We start from the raw sequence: 19,049 nt of genomic DNA on the forward strand, positions 1-19,049 counted from the left end.
CAGGTCCTAGAGATGATGTTGTGTTATGTGCAGGTCCTAGAGATGATGTTGTGTTGTGTGCTGGTCCTGGAGATGATGTTGTGGGCAGGTCCTAGAGATGATGTTGTGTGCAGGTCCTAGAGATGATGTTGTGTTGTGTTCAGGTCCTAGAGATGATGTTGTGTTGTGTGCAGGTCCTAGAGATGATGTTGTGTTGTGTGCAGGTCCTAGAGATGATGTTGTCTTATGTGCAGGTCCTAGAGATGATGTTGTGTTGTGTGCAGGTCCTAGAGATGATGTTGTGTGCAGGTCCTAGAGATGATGTTGTGTTGTGTTCAGGTCCTAGAGATGATGTTGTGTGCAGGTCCTAGAGATGATGTTGTGTTATGTGCAGGTCCTAGAGATGATGTTGTGTTGTGTGCAGGTCCTAGAGATGATGTTGTGTGCAGGTCCTAGAGATGATGTTGTGTTGTGTGCAGGTCCTAGAGATGATGTTGTGTTGTGTGCAGGTCCTGGAGATAATGTTGTGTGGTGTTGTGTGCAGGTTCTAGAGATGATGTTGTGTTGTGTGCAGGTCCTAGAGATGATGTTGTGTTGTGTGCAGGTCCTAGAGATCATGTTGTGTGCAGGTCCTAGAGATGATGTTGTGTTGTGTGCAGGTCCTAGAGATGATGTTGTGTTGTGTTGTGTGCAGGTTCTAGAGATGATGTCTGTGTTGTGTGCAGGTTCTAGAGATGATGTTGTGTTGTGTGCAGGTCCTAGAGATGATGTCTGTGTTGTGTGCAGGTTCTAGAGATGATGTTGTGTTGTGTTGTGTGCAGGTCCTAGAGATGATGTTGTGTTGTGTGCAGGTCCTAGAGATGATGTTGCGTGCAGGTCCTAGAGATGATGTTGCGTGCAGGTCCTAGAGATGATGTTGTGTTGTGTGCAGGTCCTAGAGATGATGTTGTGTTGTGTGCAGGTCCTAGAGATGATGTTGTGTTGTGTGCAGGTCCTAGAGATGATGTTGTGTGCAGGTCCTAGAGATGATGTTGTGTGCAGGTCCTAGAGATGATGTTGCGTGCATGTCCTAGAGATGATGTTGTGTTGTGAGCAGGTCCTAGAGATGATGTTGTGTTGTGTGCAGGTCCTAGAGATGATGTTGTGTTGTGTGCAGGTCCTAGAGATGATGTTGTGTGCAGGTCCTAGAGATGATATTGTGTGCAGGTCCTAGAGATGATGTTGTGTTGTGTGCAGGTCCTAGAGATGGTGTTGTGTGCAGGTCCTAGAGATGATGTTGTGTTGTCTGCAGGTCCTAGAGATGTTGTCTGTGTTATGTGCAGGTCCTAGAGATGATGTTGTGTGCAGGTTCTAGAGATGATGTCTGTGTTGTGTGCAGGTTCTAGAGATGATGTTGTGTTGTGTGCAGGTCCTAGAGATGGTGTTGTGTGCAGGTCCTAGAGATGATGTTGTGTGCAGGTCCTAGAGATGATGTCTGTGTTGTGTGCAGGTCCTAGAGATGATGTTGTGTTGTGTTGTGTGCAGGTCCTAGAGATGATGTTGTCTTTTGTGCAGGTCGGACCTGATTGCGGCCCAGCAGGAATTGGACAAGGTGAAGGACCTGTATGTGAGGACCAGCGAGGAGAGGACGGAGCTGGAGGACGTCCTCACCAGGCAGTTTCAGGACAAGAGAGAGGAAGAAATGAAGATTGTGAGTCAGTTTTCAAAATTAAGAAGATCCGCAGTCCTTGAACTTTGCTGCCTTAGTATTTAGATCTAGGGACCCTAAAAGGACAGCTATTATGCCAGCCAGAAGTGGGGTTTCTTAAACTGCTTCCATTATGGATGGCAAACAACAATAGTCTGCAGTTATAATTATCAGTGCTACTGAAATTGATACAGAAATCTTGAGAATCAGGATGCTTCAGAGTATTGTCGGATTGACATGATACAGCACATCAGGAATAGTGTGCTCATAATTTACAGTATTGCTAGTGATCGCTGCTGCATTCCAGGTGCCTCGGTCTATGATGTTGCCCCATTCGTTGTAGTTGCCCGTTGTGTTGTAGTTGCGGGATGAGCTGGAGAGGGAGAATCAGGATGAGATGGAGAGACAGACAGAACAACTGGACGTCAACCGTGGAGAGCTCCGTGCTCAGATCATGGACGAGGTCAAGGTCACCCAAGAGGAAGAGATCAAACAGAGGCTAGAAGCCGAGGTAGGTGTGGATCTCATGCATAAGGAATTTTGGACTTCAGAAGCAGACTTCACTTCTCCCATGGGAATCCGAGTGAGTAAGCTGGGTCTTGCTAAACCACTTCATGGATCGGCGGTCAGGTGCAGTGATTTTGTTAATTGCATGTCACTGTACCACTATGACATGGATGGCTACTTTGTTTGTTTGTTTGTTGTTTAACGCCTCACTCTGCAATATTCCAGCTATATGATGGCAGTCTGTAAATAATCGAGTCTTGACCACAAAATCCAGTGATTGACATCACGAGTATCAATCTACGCAATTGGGATAAGATGACATGCATCAACCAAGTCAACGAGCCTGACCACCCGATCCTAGTAGTCGCCTCTTACAACAAGCATAGTCGCCTTTTACACCAAGCATGGGTTGCTGAAGACCGATTCTGACCTGGATCTTCTGGTCCAGACGCCATTATTTACAGGCCTCCATCATATAGCTGGAATATAGCTGAGTGTGGCATCAAACAACAAACAACTCCCCTGTGTTGTCAACGGTTGTTTGTGATTAACAATTTAGAAATATAGAATTTTGTTTATCCACAATGTTCGAAATGATTGAGGCCCCTGGTGTCCATTGATTGCGGCTATAGGGACACACCTAAATATTTCACTTTGATGTTTAATTATTTATTATTTGGTTCATGAGAAGAACCCTTTGCTTTTCATGGTTTCAAACGCAGAATATTTGTGACCTTGTTTTGACAGCTTGCGAAGGCTCGCGTTGATTGGCTGGGGGAGCAGGACACTGAGCATGTGCGGCAGGAAGTGAGGCAGGCAGTGATGAAGGAGATGGCCCTCAAGCATGAGGCAGCAATGGAAGACATGCTTCAGGAGAAGATTCACCAAGGTGAGCTCTACAAATGTTCTGTTTATCTGTTTGTTGTGTACAGCGCACTCAGCAATATTCCAGCTATATGACGGCGGTCTGTAAATAATCGAGTCTGGACCACACAATCCAGTGATTGACATCATGAGCATCGATCTACGTGATTGGGATATGATGACATGCATCAACCACCTGACCACCCGAACCCGTTATACGCATCTTACAACAAGCATGGGTTGCTGAAGACCTATTCTAATCCGGATCTTCACGGGTCACTAACCAAATGACCAGGACACCGTCACTGATTGTCCAGAGTCTTGCATATCTACAGTTTCTATCCTGCATACAGGTTCAAATCCCTGATTGTGTTTTTAGGTTTGTCTGCGCCATTTCACCGAAGTGGTTACCGACTAAGACCTGCATAACTTTGGGCTTTTCTCTCTCTTCAAGCTTAAACTTATAATACTGTTCAAACACACCAAGTCACTAAATGAGATTTTATATTTTTAGCAAAAGTTACCTGGATGGCTGAAAGGAAGATTCTATTTGAGTCGGAAATACAGCAACGTATGCAGACTGAAAAGGTCACATGGCAACAGTTAGCCAACCAGAGACTAGAAGAGGCAGTGAACACTGCCATCGACCATGCCAAGGCTCAGTGGCTGAAGACAGAAGATGGCAGTTCCCAATATGAGGTGGGTTCCTTCTCGGCAGCACAAACCAACAACCTGCCTGTGAGGTGAGGTGAAATGGGGTTTAACGTCGCGTCCAAGATTATTGCACTTATATAGCGACGTGCATGTACGTGTGTGTGTTTGTGTGGCCGCTTGTACTAGTCCGGACTGATGCCGATTTATAGTGCTAGCTCACTGAGATACCATGCCGCAGTTTAACATGAATACCCCACTCAGACACAGTATACTGACTCCGAGCCGACCAGTCCTTGTTTAAGCCCCTAATGCCGAGCACCAGACAGGGTAACAACAAGTACCATCTTTAACGTCTTTTAGGTATGACACGGCCGGGGATGGAACCCTGGACCTTCCGCTCTCCGGGCGGATGCTCTACCACTAGACCAGGGAGGCGGTCCCTACCTGTGAAGATCCGGGTTAGAATTGGTCTTCAGCAACCCCTACTTGTCATAAAAGGCGACTAACAGGATCAGGTGGTCAGACCTCGATGACTCAGTTGATGCATATCATCGTATTCCAATAGCGTAGATTAATGCTCATAATGTCAATCACTGGATTTCCTGGTCCAGACTCAGTTATTTACAGACTGCTGTCATAATGCTGAAATATTGCTAGCGTTAAATTACAAACAAGCAAACACTTACTTTAATGATTGTAGGATCTGCTAGAATCTGCCAAGTCCAAATGGAAAAGTGAATCAGAGCAGAAGCTTGAAGAAACCGTGACAGCAGCGGTGGAGAAGGCCAAAGAAGACTGGGAGCAAAGTGCTGCTGCACAGCACAAGGATATGGTTGAAAAACTAGTGAAAGAAAGACTTACGACAGAGAAAACATTATGGCAGGTGGAAGCAGACGCACTGCATGAGGTGGATATAAAACATGCAGTGGAAAGCGCTCAGCAGAAGTGGAGGACTGAACGATCTGGAAGAGAATCGATGGATCCAGCTTTTCAGAATCGCCTTCAGGCTGAAAAACAAAAATGGCAGCTGGAGGCGGACAGGAAGTTGCAACTGGAGGTCAATCGGGTCATGGAGCGTGCTCAGAAGCAGGGTTTGTCTGAAGTGGAGAAGAAGAATTTAGTGGAGGAAGAGGTGACCAAGAGACTGGAGGTGAGAAGTAACAATGGATCGGGACGTTGGTATGAAACTATGGAAGGTTCTTGGTATGTGGATGATGGTATGAAATGAAAATACACTTTAATATTGGTATGAAATGGTTTGAAAATGTGTTTGGATGTTGGTATGAAACTGTTTGGGATTCTTGGTATTTGGATGATGGTATGATTGAAACGAAAATGTACTTTGATATTGGTATGAAATGGTTTGAAAATGTATCTGGCTGTTGCTATGAAATGGTTTGAAAATATATCTGGATGTTGCTATGAAACTGTTTAGGGAGTACTTGGTATGTGGATGACAGTATAAAATGAAAATGTACCTTGATATTGGTATGAAGTGGTTTGAAAATGTATTTGGATATTCTAATGAAAGTGAACTTGGGTATGGTGTGATCTTTCTTATTGTGGTTCAGTTGATGTCTCGCTGTGTGATTTTCATCAGTAATTCCTGAGTGTTCTTCAGTCAATTACAAACATTTGTACTTATCCTGTCTCACACTATTGCATTGTGTCTCTTCTGCTTACCTGAACGCAAAATAGTCCGTGAGGCATGTGGCCTGCCCCAAAGCCTTCAATTCTCATCTTCCCAAGGCAAGGGTGTTAACTGACTGTAAAAAGTTACCAGTTATGTCCCTGCTGTGTCTCTCCTATAACCAATCAGATTCCACCTCTGATATCTGATTCCTTTAAACAAAATGGAGGTGCTCAGTTAGAATGATCTCATCCATTATCAAGAATATTGTCATATTTTGGGAGGGGCGGTCGGGTAGCCTAGTGGTTAAAGCGTTGGCTCGTCACGCCGAAGACCCGGGTTCGATTCCCGACATGGGTACAATGTGTGAAGCCCATTTCTGGTGTCCCCCGCCGTGATATTGCTGGAATATTGCTAAAAGCGGCGTAAAACCATACTCACTCACTCACTCATATTTTGGGTCTTACTTCACAAAGTGGATCAAATCATGTGAGCTTTGTTCAGGTACAGGGCCCACTTGCACAAACTGATCTTAGCGCTAGGACTATCTTAGGCCTATGTTTAAGTATATACTGCACTACTGCACTACTCAGGTAGTGTTTGTGGGTGGAGCGAGATAAACTGCACTACTCAGGTAGTGTTTGTGGGTGGAGCGAGATAAACTGCAATACTCACTGGATGTTTGTGGGTGGAGCGAGATAAACTGCAATACTCACTGGATGTTTGTAGGTGGAGCGAGATAAACTGCAATACTCACTGGATGTTTGTGGGTGGAGCGACATAAACTGCAATACTCACTGGATGTTTGTAGGTGGAGCGAGATAAACTGCAATACTCACTGGATGTTTGTAGGTGGAGCGAGATAAACTGCAATACTCACTGGATGTTTGTGGGTGGAGCGAGATAAACTGCAATACTCACTGGATGTTTGTAGGTGGAGCGAGATAAACTGCAATACTCACTGGATGTTTGTAGGTGGAGCGAGATAAACTGCAATACTCACTGGATGTTTGTGGGTGGAGCGAGATAAACTGCAATACTCACTGGATGTTTGTAGGTGGAGCGAGATAAACTGCAATACTCACTGAATGTTTGTAGGTGGAGCGAGATAAACTGCAATACTCACTGGATGTTTGTAGGTGGAGCGAGATAAACTGCAATACTCACTGGATGTTTGTAGGTGGAGCGAGATAAACTGCAATACTCACTGGATGTTTGTGGGTGGAGCGAGATAAACTGCAATACTCACTGAATGTTTGTGGGTGGAGCGAGATAAACTGCAATACTCACTGAATGTTTGTGGGTGGAGCGAGATAAACTGCAATACTCACTGGATGTTTGTGGGTGGAGCGAGATAAACTGCAATACTCACTGGATGTTTGTGGGTGGAGCGAGATAAACTGCAATACTCACTGGATGTTTGTGGGTGGAGCGAGATAAACTGCAATACTCACTGGATGTTTGTAGGTGGAGCGAGATAAACTGCAATACTCACTGGATGTTTGTAGGTGGAGCGAGATAAACTGCAATACTCACTGGATGTTTGTGGGTGGAGCGACATAAACTGCAATACTCACTGGATGTTTGTAGGTGGAGCGAGATAAACTGCAATACTCACTGGATGTTTGTAGGTGGAGCGAGATAAACTGCAATACTCACTGGATGTTTGTAGGTGGAGCGAGATAAACTGCAATACTCACTGGATGTTTGTAGGTGGAGCGAGATAAACTGCAATACTCACTGGATGTTTGTGGGTGGAGCGACATAAACTGCAATACTCACTGGATGTTTGTAGGTGGAGCGAGATAAACTGCAATACTCACTGGATGTTTGTGGGTGGAGCGAGATAAACTGCAATACTCACTGGATGTTTGTAGGTGGAGCGAGATAAACTGCAATACTCACTGAATGTTTGTAGGTGGAGCGAGATAAACTGCAATACTCACTGGATGTTTGTGGGTGGAGCGAGATAAACTGCAAGACTCACTGGATGTTTGTGGGTGGAGCGAGATAAACTGCAATACTCACTGGATGTTTGTAGGTGGAGCGAGATAAACTGCAATACTCACTGGATGTTTGTGGGTGGAGCGAGATAAACTGCAATACTCACTGAATGTTTGTGGGTGGAGCGAGATAAACTGCAATACTCACTGGATGTTTGTGGGTGGAGCGAGATAAACTGCAATACTCACTGGATGTTTGTGGGTGGAGCGAGATAAACTGCAATACTCACTGGATGTTTGTGGGTGGAGCGAGATAAACTGCAATACTCACTGGATGTTTGTAGGTGGAGCGAGATAAACTGCAATACTCACTGGATGTTTGTAGGTGGAGCGAGATAAACTGCAATACTCACTGGATGTTTGTGGGTGGAGCGAGATAAACTGCAATACTCACTGGATGTTTGTGGGTGGAGCGAGATAAACTGCAATACTCACTGGATGTTTGTAGGTGGAGCGAGATAAACTGCAATACTCACTGGATGTTTGTAGAAGGAGCGAGATAAACTGCAATACTCTCTGAATGATTGTAGATGGAGTGTGATCAACTGCAATATTCACTGAATGTTTGTGGGTGGAGCGAGATAAAATGCAATCCTCACTGGATGTTTGTAGAAGGAGCGAGATAAACTGCAATACTCTCTGAATGAATGTAGATGGAGCGTGATCAACTGCAATATTCACTGAATGTTTGTGGGTGGATCGAGATCAACTGCAATACTTACTAACTCGCTGTTTATAGGTTGAGAGAGAGCGCTGGAGGAAAGAGATGGAGGCACGGGTGTTGGCAGAGGTGGAGACGACCGTGAAGGCGACGGAGACAGAGTGGCGCCGTCAGGAGGAAGAAGAGAAGAAGAAGATGAAGGAAGTATTGGAGGATGAGATCGGAGGACGACTTCGTCAGGAGGTGGGTGGCAGCAGGTACTCTAGAATCATCCTCAGGATAATCTTTAATCCTGATGGTAGTGGGGGGGAGCACGGAAGGCCCAGTCGCTGTGCAGAGTTGCGTCCCTTGTGACGTCCCTTTTGAAACCTGTGATTGTGGGTTCGAATCCCGGTTCGCCCCGATGAAGTTTCTAGGTTTGTCAGCACCATACCCGTGCTCGTGGGTTTCACTGAAGTGGTAAACATATGAGACCTGCATCACTTTGTGTTTTCCTCCCACATTAAGCTGACACACCGTGATATAACTGGAATACTGTTAAAAGCGGCATTAAACCAAACTCACTCACTCACTCACTCACTCACTGATAGTTGGACTTGGTTGGGGCAGAGTTGCATCCCTTAGACTACCAGAACATAAGTTAGAATCCCGGTTCGTCTTGATTGTAGGTTTGTCAGCGCCATACCGATGGTATTTGGTTTCACCAAAGTTTCAAACACGTAAGACCTGCAGGCTTTCCCCCCACATTATGCTAACATGCCATGGCAGGGACAGAAATTATTAATGCTCACCCGAAGGCCTGAGGCTAGTTAAAATTACCTTGGGCTAATAAAATAATAATTCTGCTAGCCTGTTGGGCCTGTAAATTGTCCCGTGTCCAACTGCCATGCTTGATCTTTGGCACAACTTTACCAGTCTTTAAAGCTAGAAATTTGAAACTCTTAACTTATAAGGACTACCGTATTCGACGTAATAAGCGCCCACGGCCATATTTGCTAATATTTTGGCTAGTGAACAATCCCAATTAGCACCCCTTCCGATTGATCAATGTACGCAAGACTTATTTATTCGCGTATAATACGCACTCGTGTGTTATATGCACCCTTAATTATAGGCAATTAAATTCTGGAAAAATATATCTGTCTTACATAAACATTTCAGGCTGTCAGCATAAACCACAAAAATTTATCTTTCAACTCTGTTTTTTTTTCCACCAAAATAATATTCTAATAAGAGCCCATTATTTCTAATTTTTAGAGCGCCCTGGGCGCTTATTACGTCGAATACGGTAGTAACCTTTTGCAGGGCTAGCAGAAACAAGTCCTCTCACCCTGTGGGCTTGTTTGGTTTTCTAGTTAATTTCCATTCCACACAGAAACTAACGTACTGTGGAAAACAAACAGTTCAAAGCAGCATCAAACATTCCCCAAGAATGTCAAGAACATTTCCCAGGAACATTCCCCAACCCCATCCCATGTTGGGGTTTTAAGGCAGAATATGTTGCTAGCAGGTGCACGTCCTAGGAGCTGGCTGGGTGTTACAAAGTGGAACCTTCGAAGCGTCAATCTAAAGATTGGTTTGATTTAGAAAAGTATTGTTTGCAGATGAACCGGGCTGTCGAGGATGCCAGACAGGAATGGGAGAAGAAACACCTGTCCCAGCATGCAACACTTGCAGCCGGCCAATCAGCAGCAGAGGTCACCAGGTCAATCTTGGAGCAGGTATGTACAAATTTTACCTGCTACCTGGAGACCACCTCCATGGTGTAGTGGATAGTGCGTCTGTCTGTAGACCACCTCCGTGGTGTAGTCGATAGAAAGCCTCTCCGGAGACCGTCTCCGTGGTGTAGTGGATAGTGCGTCTGTCCGGAGACCGCCTCCGTGGTGTAGTGGATAGAGCGTCTGTCTGGAGACCACCTCCGTGGTGTAGTGGATAGAGTGTCTGTCTGGAGACCACCTCCGTGGTGTAGTCAATAGAAAGCCTCTCTAGTGGATAGAGTGTCTGCCCAGAGAAAAATCACTTCCGAGTTTCCATTGTTATGTCAATCTGTTTCAAAGGGAATATTGCAATACGTATCATGGGAAATGATTTGTTTGTTTGTTTGTTTCTTAACGCCGCACTCAGCAATATTCCAGCTATATGACGGCGGTCTATAAATAATCGAGTCTGGACCAGACAATCCAGTGATTGACATCATGAGCATCGATCCACACAACTGGAATATGATGACATGCATCAACCAAGTCAGCGAGCCTGACAAACCGATCCCGCTAGTCGCCTTTTACGACAAGCATAGTCACCTTTTATGGCAAGAATGGGTTGCTGAAGACCTATTCTACACGGATCTTCCTAATATGTATCTACCCTCTGACCAGGAGGTGGAGACGCTGACGCTGGAGAAGACACGCCTGGTCACTGAGCTGAAGGAGAAGGAGTCTGCCTGGCTCCAGGAGAGGCAGACGCTCAACAGCCAGAAGGATGCGGAGCGACGCCAGGCCATGAAGGAGGTGGCGGACCAGTGTGAGAGAGACTACAAGGCATTCATGGGGGAACACCAAAACACCCTCACTGAGGCCCTGCGGAACAGCCGGCAGCAGCAGGACCTCATGGAACAGGAGAAGGTAGGGACCGAGGAGAAGGTCACAGTCAAATGCTAAGGCTATAAAAAGTAATAGACTTGTTTCTCAGGCACCGCCCGCATCATTATCAAGTTTGCCGCACGTTTCGTTCTTATTTCCATTTTTTTCTATTTCTTAAATCCTTAAATATTCCAAGTTCAATCGTAGTCAAATACTATATTCCAGTATTTTACTCATCAAGGAATACATTTTGTAGGGAGGCCCTTTCCCAGGTCGATTTTACACAACTGTTTATTTGGTTACATACTAGCTTGAACTTTCCCCCCACCCCCACCCCAAATTTTCTTACTATTTTAAAAAACACCCACACACCCGCCTGCCCCCCGGCACTATATTTCCAAAAGCCATTGCCTGAGAACCAATTCTTTTATTTTTTTAAGCCTAAATTTCAGTACAATAAATATAGGAGTCACAAGTAGCTGTGGGAAAGAATGCAGTCTTTATGTCGATCCAGTTAGTCAGCAACCATGTGATCTAGGGGTGGGATGCTACACCAACTATGTGATCTGATCCATATCACAATACCTTGTTCACGATCCGATACATATCACGATACTTGCATGTGCTCTTTTCTGTGGTGCATAAGCCATGTTTTTCATAGACAGGATGGCCAAATACCTTGCATACTATCAATTTGCTGTTGGCAGTGTCAAGTATGACGCAATGGATGGTTTTCACTACTCAATTTCACTAATAATTAGTGTTTGGTGTAACATTTAAATGAGTCGGGTAGCCTAGTGGTTAAAGCGTTCGCTCGTCACACCGAAGACCCGGGTTCGATTCCCGACATGGGTACAATGTGTGAGGCCCAATTATGGTGTCCCCCGCCGTGATATTGGTGGAATATTGCTAAAAGCGGCGTAAAACCACACTCACTCATTCACCAAAATAGGGGTTGATAATTGATGTGAGAGCACTGATTATTGATGGGGGAAGGGAAGGTGGCCCAGCACCTTACTTCACAGATTTAGGGGTGCAGAGTTTGTCCCTTAGGGGTGCCAGATTTATCCTGATTATGTTTCCAGGTTCGTAAAACTAACCTCTCTGATTAATTCTCATTGCCGTAAAAGGCGACTTACGGGATCGGGTGGTCAGGCTCGCTGACTTGGTTGATGCATGTCATCAATCCCAATTGCGTGTATCGATGCTCATGATATTAATCACTGGATTGTCTGGTCCAGACTCGATTATTTACAGACCGTCGTCATATAGCTGGAATATTGCTGAGTGTGGCGTTAAACAACAAACCAACCACCAATTCTCATTGAAGATATAAATATAGAGATTGATGATTGAGGTGAACTATTTGTCAAAATTTTGACTGTTTCTGCACCTAGAGGGAGCTGCAGCAGCGTTATGAGGAGCTGACAGACCTGAAGTCTCGGGAGCTGCAGACGGGTCAGGGTGACCTGTCCACCAGCATCACCGTTGATGGGGACCTGGAGGTGAGTCAGAGTCAGGGTGATGACCAATGTCACTGTAGATGCAGACCTGGAGGTGAGTCAGGATGATGACCAGTGTCACTGTAGATGCAGACCTGGAGGTGAGTCAGGGTGATGACCAGTGTCACTGTAGATGGGGACCTGGAGGTGAGTCAGGATGATGACCAGTGTCACTGTAGATGTAGACCTGGAGGTGAGTCAGGGTGATGACCGGTGTCACTGTAGATGGGGACCTGGAGGTCAGTCAGGGTGATGACCAGTGTCACTGTAGATGCAGACCTGGAGGTCAGTCAGGGTGATGACCAGTGTCACTGTAGATGGGGACCTGGAGGTGAGTCAGGGTGATGACCAGTGTCACTGTAGATGTAGACCTGGAGGTCAGTCAGGGTGATGACCAGTGTCACTGTAGATGGGGACCTGGAGGTGAGTCAGGGTGATGACCAGTGTCACTGTAGATGTAGACCTGGAGGTCAGTCAGGGTGATGACCAGTGTCACTGTAGATGGGGACCTGGAGGTCAGTCAGGGTGATGACCAGTGTCACTGTAGATGTAGACCTGGAGGTGAGTCAGGGTGATGACCAGTGTCACTGTAGATGTAGACCTGGAGGTGAGTCAGGGTGATGACCAGTGTCACTGTAGATGGGGACCTGGAGGTCAGTCAGGGTGATGACCAGTGTCACTGTAGATGTAGACCTGGAGGTCAGTCAGGGTGATGACCAGTGTCACTGTAGATGCAGACCTGGAGGTCTGTCAGGGTGATGACCAGTGTCACTGTAGATGGGGACCTGGAGGTGAGTCAGGGTGATGACCAGTGTCACTGTAGATGTAGACCTGGAGGTCAGTCAGGGTGATGACCAGTGTCACTGTAGATGGGGACCTGGAGGTCAGTCAGGGTGATGACCAGTGTCACTGTAGATGGGGACCTGGAGGTGAGTCAGGGTGATGACCAGTGTCACTGTAGATGCAGACCTGGAGGTGAGTCAGGGTGATGACCAGCATCACTGTAGATGCAGACCTGGAGGTGAGTCAGGGTGATGACCAGCATCACTGTAGATGCAGACCTGGAGGTCAGTCAGGGTGATGACCAGTGTCACTGTAGATGCAGACCTGGAGGTGAGTTAGGATGATGACCAGTGTCACTGTAGATGGGGACCTGGAGGTGAGTCAGGGTGATGACCAGTGTCACTGTAGATGTAGACCTGGAGGTGAGTCAGGGTGATGACCAGTGTCACTGTAGATGCAGACCTGGAGGTCAGTCAGGGTGATGACCAGTGTCACTGTAGATGGGGACCTGGAGGTCAGTCAGGGTGATGACCAGTGTCACTGTAGATGTAGACCTGGAGGTCATTCAGGATGATGACCAGTGTCACTGTAGAAGCAGACCTGGAGGTGAGTCAGGGTGATGACCAGTGTCACTGTAGATGTAGACCTGGAGGTGAGTCAGGGTGATGACCAGGGTCACTGTAGAAGCAGACCTGGAGGTGAGTCAGGGTGATGACCAGTGTCACTGTAGATGTAGACCTGGAGGTCAGTCTGGGTGATGACCAGTGTCACTGTAGATGGGGACCTGGAGGTCAGTCAGGGTAATGACCAGTGTCACTGTAGATGTAGACCTGGAGGTGAGTCAGGATGATGACCAGTGTCACTGTAGATGGGGACCTGGAGGTGAGTTAGGATGATGACCAGTGTCACTGTAGATGGGGACCTAGAGGTCAGTCAGGGTGATGACCAGTGTCACTGTAGATGTAGACCTGGAGGTCAGTCAGGGTGATGACCAGTGTCACTGTAGATGGGGACCTGGAGGTGAGTCAGGGTGATGACCAGTGTCACTGTAGATGCAGACCTGGAGGTCAGTCAGGATGATGACCAGTGTCACTGTAGATGGGGACCTGGAGGTCAGTCAGGGTGATGACCAGTGTCACTGTAGATGTAGACCTGGAGGTGAGTCAGGGTGATGACCAGTGTCACTGTAGATGGGGACCTGGAGGTCAGTCAGGGTGATGACCAGTGTCACTGTAGATGGGGACCTGGAGGTCAGTCAGGGTGATGACCAGTGTCACTGTAGCTGCAGACCTGGAGGTCAGTCAGGGTGATGACCAGTGTCACTGTAGATGCAGACCTGGAGGTGAGTCAGGTGATGACCAGTGTCACTGTAGAAGCAGACCTGGAGGTCAGTCAGGATGATGACCAGTGTCACTGTAGATGGGGACCTGGAGGTCAGTCAGGGTGATGACCAGTGTCACTGTAGATGGGGACCTGGAGGTGAGTCAGGGTGATGACCAGTGTCACTGTAGATGGGGACCTGGAGGTCAGTCAGGGTGATGACCAGTGTCACTGTAGATGGGGACCTGGAGGTGAGTCAGGGTGATGACCAGTGTCACTGTAGATGTAGACCTGGAGGTGAGTCAGGGTGATGACCAGTGTCACTGTAGATGGGGACCTGGAGGTCAGTCAGGGTGATGACCAGTGTCACTGTAGATGCAGACCTGGAGGTGAGTCAGGTGATGACCAGTGTCACTGTAGAAGCAGACCTGGAGGTCAGTCAGGATGATGACCAGTGTCACTGTAGATGGGGACCTGGAGGTGAGTCAGGGTGATGACCAGTGTCACTGTAGATGGGGACCTGGAGGTCAGTCAGGATGATGACCAGTGTCACTGTAGATGGGGACCTGGAGGTCAGTCAGGGTGATGACCAGTGTCACTGTAGATGTAGACCTGGAGGTGAGTCAGGGTGATGACCAGTGTCACTGTAGATGGGGACCTGGAGGTCAGTCAGGGTGATGACCAGTGTCACTGTAGATGTAGACCTGGAGGTCAGTCAGGGTGATGACCAGTGTCACTGTAGATGCAGACCTGGAGGTCTGTCAGGGTGATGACCAGTGTCACTGTAGATGGGGACCTGGAGGTGAGTCAGGGTGATGACCAGTGTCACTGTAGATGTAGACCTGGAGGTCAGTCAGGGTGATGACCAGTGTCACTGTAGATGGGGACCTGGAGGTGAGTCAGGGTGATGACCAGTGTCACTGTAGATGGGGACCTGGAGGTGAGTCAGGGTGATGACCAGTGTCACTGTAGATGTAGACCTGGAGGTGAGTCAGGGTGATGACCAGTGTCACTGTAGATGGGGACCTGGAGGTCAGTCAGGGTGATGACCAGTGTCACTGTAGATGCAGACCTGGAGGTCAGTCAGGGTGATGACCAGTGTCACTGTAGATGGGGACCTGGAGGTGAGTCAGGGTGATGACCAGTGTCACTGTAGATGCAGACCTGGAGGTGAGTTAGGATGATGACCAGTGTCACTGTAGATGCAGACCTGGAGGTGAGTCAGGGTGATGACCAGTGTCACTGTAGATGTAGACCTGGAGGTCAGTCAGGGTGATGACCAGTGTCACTGTAGATGTAGACCTGGAGGTCAGTCAGGGTGATGACCAGTGTCACTGTAGATGTAGATGTAGATGTAGATGTAGATGATCTTGATGTCACTGGTTTCCCTATCCCTGACTCAGTCAGACTTTTACCACTTTGGTGAAACCCGCGACACTGGTATGGTGCTGACAAACCAAGAAACAAAAGCAAGGCAAATCGGGATTCGAACCCACGTTCAATATTTTCTAGAACTCCAAAAGGACGCAGCTCTGCACAGCAAATTGCAGCGTCTTGGACTACCCGCCCATCCATGGTCTCTGCTGAAATACAGCTTCAGTATTGCTAGCCTATTAGTTTTGTGGGTGATAAGTTGAACATAATGATTGATTTGACCAAATTTGGTTTCAGAATAGTCCATTATGGCAATTATACTTTGAATAAAATATTCTTTAAATTAAGTATTATATTTAGCGAATGCAAATATAATTATGACTTATGTTTCCCGATAACTTCAGATGTATGTCACGTGAGTGTCAAGATAATGATAATAATGTCTTTTTATGAGAAACTATATTCAAAATTTGTGTCATGAAACAAATGATTTAAGACTAACAGTCATGGAGAAACAAGTTTCTTTATCCACATTTTGGAATGTCGGGATGACGAAGAATAAGATACCAGTGAAATTAATAACCTGAACTTTTTCAGACCTCCATTTTGGAACAAGAAAGAGAAGTGTGGCAGAAGCAGACGGACAAATTAAAAAAGTCAATCCAGAGTCGAGACTCACTTCTGAAGCAAGCAGACGCACATATGTCGCAGGAAGTTCAGCGGATGCACGAGGAGCTGGAAGCTGCATACCAACAACAGCTGGAGATGGAGGTACACAAACTACAGGAACGTTACCAGTCCGAATTTAATGATTCTTTACCAACGAGCGAACACGAGATGGGAAAGATTCAAGTTCAGATCCAGAAGATGGCTGAAAATTTTGAGAAAGAAAGAGCTTCATATATTCGTAAGATCGAACACTTGGAAGATCAACTGGCGGAGAAATCTCAGCAGCTTATTGACATGGAGCAAGAACAGGAACAAGAGATGAAAGAGGAATATCAGAAAGAACTTGACCGTCTGCTGCAAGAAAAACATAGTTTGATAGAAAAGATTGCATTAAAACAGTCAGAATTGGATGAACAAGTGAAAGAAAATGATAAATTACATGCCTCTGTGAAAAGTATGGAATCAGCTTATAAAAATGACATGAAATCCCAGAAAGAGAAGTTTGAAGATATTAATAATCGTCTGCAAAAATCTGAGAAGTCGTTACAGGAAGTGAGAAAAAAGAATTCTCTGGAAAAAGAGGAGTTAAAAAACGCTCTGAGTGAAAGTGAAGCAGCCATGGGGAACTTAACGCAGAAAATGATGGAACGTCAGAAGACGAACACGATGGCAGTAGAAGCAATGAAAAAACAGCACAAGCTGGAGAAGAAGGAGTTGTTGAAGCAGTTGAAGAAACGGAGTGACCGCACGATGACCAGCACGCCTGTCCAGGTCAGTTTTAGAGTTCAAAATTTAACGTGAAATTTAATGGTGACTATTGAGTCTTTTTTCTATTGCAACAGTACCCCACACTATTGCAATAGTATTACGATAGTAGTGAACAGCGTTAGAAATTGGCACTAGTCCTGTAGTCCTTACCAAACTGCCAAATGGTAAAGGTATCCTAAGGACTAGTAGAAATTGGCCAATTTAAGTGTTTTGCTGTATGTTATCATTATGAGGACTAGTGGACAAAAACTGTTAGTTTCTACCCCTGAGTGAACCAACTTTAAGGCTTGATAACACTGCCACCAATAAGAGCACATGCAACTATTGTGATACGCTTGGATTGTGAGCAAGGTATCGTGATACGTATCGCACAGTTGTCACAGTGGTATAAAACATAGCAAACGTAAGACTCCGGGAAAATGATTCGGGTAATATTTGACAATGTTTGTGTTTTGCAGACAGAAGAATCTGGAGATATGATGTTGGACCTGAGATCTCAATACTTGGACACAGTTGACAAGATCAGAGGTGAGCTACCACAAATTGCCTGGTGTATTTACATTGGACCTGACTAAGAAATAGAAATACATTATTGTAGTTACCAACTTCCGGGGGGTTCCAACTGGTCACACCATAAATTAGCATGGTTAGGAAAATGAATTTGTGTTTGTGGGTATTTGATGCCAGAAAGGACAAGCTGTGATAAGGTTCATTTTGGGCCCAAAGATCTGCACATGCCTAATTTAAGAAATGGGAAAATTATTTTGTATATATTAAGTTTTTGTTAATATACCGGTATTTCAAAATGTTTCCTGAAGACCTCTGAAATCAGCATTTATCAATTTGTCAAAACAAGGTTTTACTTCCATTCAGAGTTTATGTTTCTTAATTTTTTTATGATTTGTGATAAAAAGAGACAAGGGATGTGAGGGCCTTTGCTGACCCGCTAAGTTTGACATATTTTCAAGTTTGAGAAAACTTGCTATTTTAAATGATAATTTTTTATTAATTGTTTTGTTTATGGAAACACTATTTGGACATTCATTGTTAAAAATATATCATAAGTTTTGTTTGTTGCTTGTTTAAGGCCGCACTCAGCAATATTCCAGCTATATGACGGCGGTCTGTAAATAATTGAGTCTGGATCAGACAATCCAGTGATTGACATGAACATCGATCCATGCAACTGGGACCAATGACATGCATCAACCAAGTCAGCGAGCCTGACCACCCGATCCCGTTAGTCGCCTCTTACGACAAGCATAGTCGCCTTTTACGGCAAGCATGGGTTGCTGAAGACCTGTTCTAACCAGAATAGACACAGGAGATATCAGGAGTAGAATTTTCTGAAAAATTGACTCTGAGCACTTCTGTCACTGGATTTGATGTCTAAAACTTGGAAGTGTAAAAATGTAAATTGCTAGCCATCAGTCATATATTCTGTTTTCAACTTTACTTCAAATTTGAAATTTGGCAGTTCTAAAGGGTCATATAGAGCATTTAAACCTTGCCCTCTGGTCTTGATAATCTCCCTTATTAATAGATTTAGACATCCCTTATGACAAAATATCCTGTTTTCAGAGGACGTTATGCAGCATATTACCCAGACTAACCTGCGAGCTGCTGATACCGTCCGCACTGGCATCACCCGTGAGAAGCAGGTCACGGTGACCCAGCTGAAGCGATTCTACCGAGTCAGCATCCGTAAGATTCTACAGAACGAACTCATAGGGTGAGACAACTTCAAATTCAAATAATTTGAATGTTTTATGGCAATTGTTTTACAAACCACTCCGTTGCCAACGTGTTGCAATTAGTCCCACGCTTGTCTTGGACTGATAAGGGGGGGCATGGGTGGCCCAGTCGTCTTAGGCGCCGCGATTCGCTGTACAGAGTTGCGTCCCTTGGGCACGCCAGAAACCTATGATTGTGGGTTCGAATCCTGGTTCGCCCCAATCATGTTTCTAGGTTTGTCAGCACCATACCCCTGCTCGTGGATTTCACCGAAGTGGTAAACGTATGAGACCTGCATCACTTCGGGCTTTCCTCCCACATTAAGCTGACACGCC

General features: G+C 45.8%; 1 protein-coding gene across 3 annotated transcripts in view; it reads left to right on the plus strand.

Annotated features, from left to right (window-relative positions):
- The window catches only part of LOC124117185 (centrosomal protein of 152 kDa-like), a 60,425-nt gene that overhangs the window by 35,653 nt on the left and 5,723 nt on the right, over window positions 1-19,049 (plus strand). For all 3 annotated transcript variants that reach the window (XM_048396582.1, XM_048396581.1, XM_048396583.1), the window contains 12 exons: window positions 1,534-1,669; window positions 2,028-2,177; window positions 2,921-3,062; window positions 3,552-3,736; window positions 4,392-4,841; window positions 8,064-8,228; window positions 9,590-9,706; window positions 10,361-10,606; window positions 11,962-12,069; window positions 16,141-16,983; window positions 17,439-17,508; window positions 18,562-18,712. In XM_048396582.1, coding sequence (XP_048252539.1) covers window positions 1,534-1,669; window positions 2,028-2,177; window positions 2,921-3,062; window positions 3,552-3,736; window positions 4,392-4,841; window positions 8,064-8,228; window positions 9,590-9,706; window positions 10,361-10,606; window positions 11,962-12,069; window positions 16,141-16,983; window positions 17,439-17,508; window positions 18,562-18,712 — 2,763 coding nt within the window. The remainder of the gene's footprint in view (window positions 1-1,533; window positions 1,670-2,027; window positions 2,178-2,920; window positions 3,063-3,551; window positions 3,737-4,391; window positions 4,842-8,063; window positions 8,229-9,589; window positions 9,707-10,360; window positions 10,607-11,961; window positions 12,070-16,140; window positions 16,984-17,438; window positions 17,509-18,561; window positions 18,713-19,049) is intronic.

This window comes from Haliotis rufescens, unplaced genomic scaffold, assembly GCF_023055435.1.
Source record: "Haliotis rufescens isolate VD_foot unplaced genomic scaffold, xgHalRufe1.0.p SCAF_154, whole genome shotgun sequence".
NCBI classification, from domain to species: Eukaryota; Metazoa; Mollusca; class Gastropoda; order Lepetellida; family Haliotidae; genus Haliotis; species Haliotis rufescens.